This window comes from Monoraphidium neglectum (assembly GCF_000611645.1).
Source record: "Monoraphidium neglectum strain SAG 48.87 unplaced genomic scaffold scaffold06308, whole genome shotgun sequence".
Lineage (NCBI taxonomy): Eukaryota > Viridiplantae > Chlorophyta > Chlorophyceae > Sphaeropleales > Selenastraceae > Monoraphidium > Monoraphidium neglectum.
In genome coordinates this window covers 1-2,336 of record NW_014007330.1, presented here as the reverse complement: position 1 = coordinate 2,336, position 2,336 = coordinate 1, and the positions used below count along the sequence as shown (strand labels likewise).

At 72.6% G+C, this 2,336-nt stretch overlaps 1 protein-coding gene across 1 annotated transcript; it reads right to left on the bottom strand.

Annotated features, from left to right (window-relative positions):
- Positions 1-57: 57 nt before the first annotated feature.
- MNEG_16382 (hypothetical protein) lies at positions 58-2,126 on the bottom strand (the record flags this gene model as incomplete). The annotated part of the gene is made up of 4 exons (XM_014035148.1): positions 58-139; positions 348-892; positions 1,609-1,722; positions 2,061-2,126. 4 exons carry the CDS (start codon positions 2,124-2,126, stop codon positions 58-60), a joined length of 807 nt encoding a protein of 268 aa, XP_013890602.1.
- Between the last annotated feature and the right edge of the window lie 210 nt (positions 2,127-2,336).

Sequence of the window (2,336 nt, the reverse complement as noted above, 5' to 3'; positions counted from 1 at the left end):
CCGCCTCACCGCCCGGCGCGGACGCGGGCATGGGCGCGGGCGCGGGCGTCGGCTCGCTCAGCGCGGGCCACTCGTCGGGCCCCGGCAGCGCCAGGTCAGCGAGAGCGCCAGCGACTGCCGCCGCAGCCGCCGCGCCGAGCTGCAGCCGCAGCGGCGCGAGCCCCGCGAGCTCAAGCAGCACCGCCAGCGCGCTGCGTTCCAGCGCCGCCGCCGCGTCGCGCGCGAGCGCGGCGGCAGCTGCGGCGCTCGAGCCGCCTGCGGTGCGGCCGCTGGCGGGCGCGGCGGCTGGCAGGCGCGCGCGAGCGGCGCGCAGGGCAGCTAGCTGGGTTGAGAGCTCTAGGGCGTACGCCTCTGCGCTCTCCCGGTGCGGGGGCGCGCCCTGGAACCACGACACGACGCGCCTCAGGACCGACGCGGACAGGTCGGACAGGTCGTCCGCCAGCGCGCGCGCCGCCGCGCCGGGGCCGCTGGGGCCGCTGGGGCCGCCGGGGCCGGCGGGGCCGGCGGCGGCGAGGCGAGCTTGCTCCACCCACGGGCGGTGCTGCTGCTGCGGCGGCGGCGGCGCCTGCGGTGACGGAGACGGGGGCCCGGATTCGGCGCGCCGATCTCGCGCGGGCTGCGGCACCGCTTTCGCAGCCGGCGAGGCCGGCTGCGCGGCGTCCCGCATTTCCTCGTCACCGCCCGCCGTGGCTCCCGCGCCCGCGGCCGCCGCGGCCGCAGCTGCCCGCCGCTCTGCCGCGCGCTCTGCCTGCGCGAGCACGCCGCTGCTGCCGGCGCCCTGCAGCAGCGTCGCGCCCCAGGCGCCGAGCGTGGGGTCGGCCAGCAACACGGCGCCGGCCGCGAGCGCCGCGCAGGCGGCTGCCTGGCTGGGCATGTGTTGGCTGAGGTTCGCCTGCGGGAAATGAGCATGCATGCATTTGTGTGAATGTGTGTGTGCGTGTGTGTGAATGTTTGTTTGTGAATGTGTGTGCGTGTGAGTTTGTGTGTGTGTGTGTGTGTGTGTGTGTGTGTGTTGTGACTGTGGCGCAAGGAGCTGGTCTGGCAGAGCGGCGTGTACGCTGAGCCACAAAGGGGTGGCAGCAGGGGCTGGCGCGCTATGTGGGTGGGCCGTGGGCGGGCGGCAGACTGGTCGGGATGGGGCTGCAAGAGGCAGAGATGTGTGATGCCCACGCGCAGGAGAGACATCACAGTGGGCGGCCGCAGCGGCAAGCAAGGGGCAGGGGCGCAAGGGGAAGCGGCGGCGCCAGGGGCGCCGTATACCGGGCGATTGGCAGTCCTGATGCAGTGATTAATCATGGGTGAAGGCCCGTTCCCACCAGCGTCCGCCCCTGGCGCTCTTGCGCCAAGCTCCCCCCATCAACCAGGACATGGGCTTGGTGCATGCCTGAGCACGGCTACTGCTATGTTGGCAACAAAACAGGAACTGTGAACCCCAGACGTCCCAACCTGCACACACAAACACACGCATTTGCACGCACACTTTTACACACACACACACTCACATACACACCCTCGTATACACAAGTAGTCTCACACACACACACACACACGTGTTCACACACACACACACATGCTCACAATCTCACACACATGCGCGCCCGCAAGCACCTGCGCCAGCGCGTCCACCAGGGCGCCGCGCGCCGCCTGCCCCAGCTCCAGCCGCCCCTCGCTGCAGAGGTGCGCCAGCGCCAGAGTCTCGCGCAGCGTCAGCGGCAGGCAGCACTGCGTGCAGCGGGCGGGCGCGGCGGCGGGATCGTGAGGGGACGCGTTGCAAGGGTGGGCTGGGGGTGCACGGGGGCACTTGTTGCATGGCGGGAAGGGGGATTGGGCGTGTCGCAACTGAGGGCGTGGTTTGCATGCAGGGAAGGCTTGCGGCGGGGCGAGGACGGCGCTGGTGTTGAGTCTCAGGGCTGAATGGGGCGGCAGGGGGCGGCCCAGAACCCTGGGGCGCCTTGCCTGCAGGCGCCATCTCACAATACGAGGGCCCCACTCCCTGGTCGCGCCGTCAAGTGGGAGCCGGCCCTGTGGCACAAGGAACACAGTCATGCACTGCCGCCCACCTGAATTACGAGGTCGGGGGCCGCAGATATGATGGCATCCGTCTCCGCCCGCGCCCGCGCCTCCATCGCCGCCTCTGCCCCCTCAGCGCCGCCCCCGCCCCCGCTGCCGTCTGCCGTGCGCCGCCGCTTCCGCGGCCGCTGCAGGTGCCGCTGCCCCGGCCGCCGCGCGCCGCTGCGGCTCTTGGCAGGCCGCGGCCGCGCTGCGGCGGCGGCGGGGTCGGGTGCGGGCGCGGGCGCGGGCGCGGCGCCGCCCAGGCTGGGTATGCCGGCCAAGGC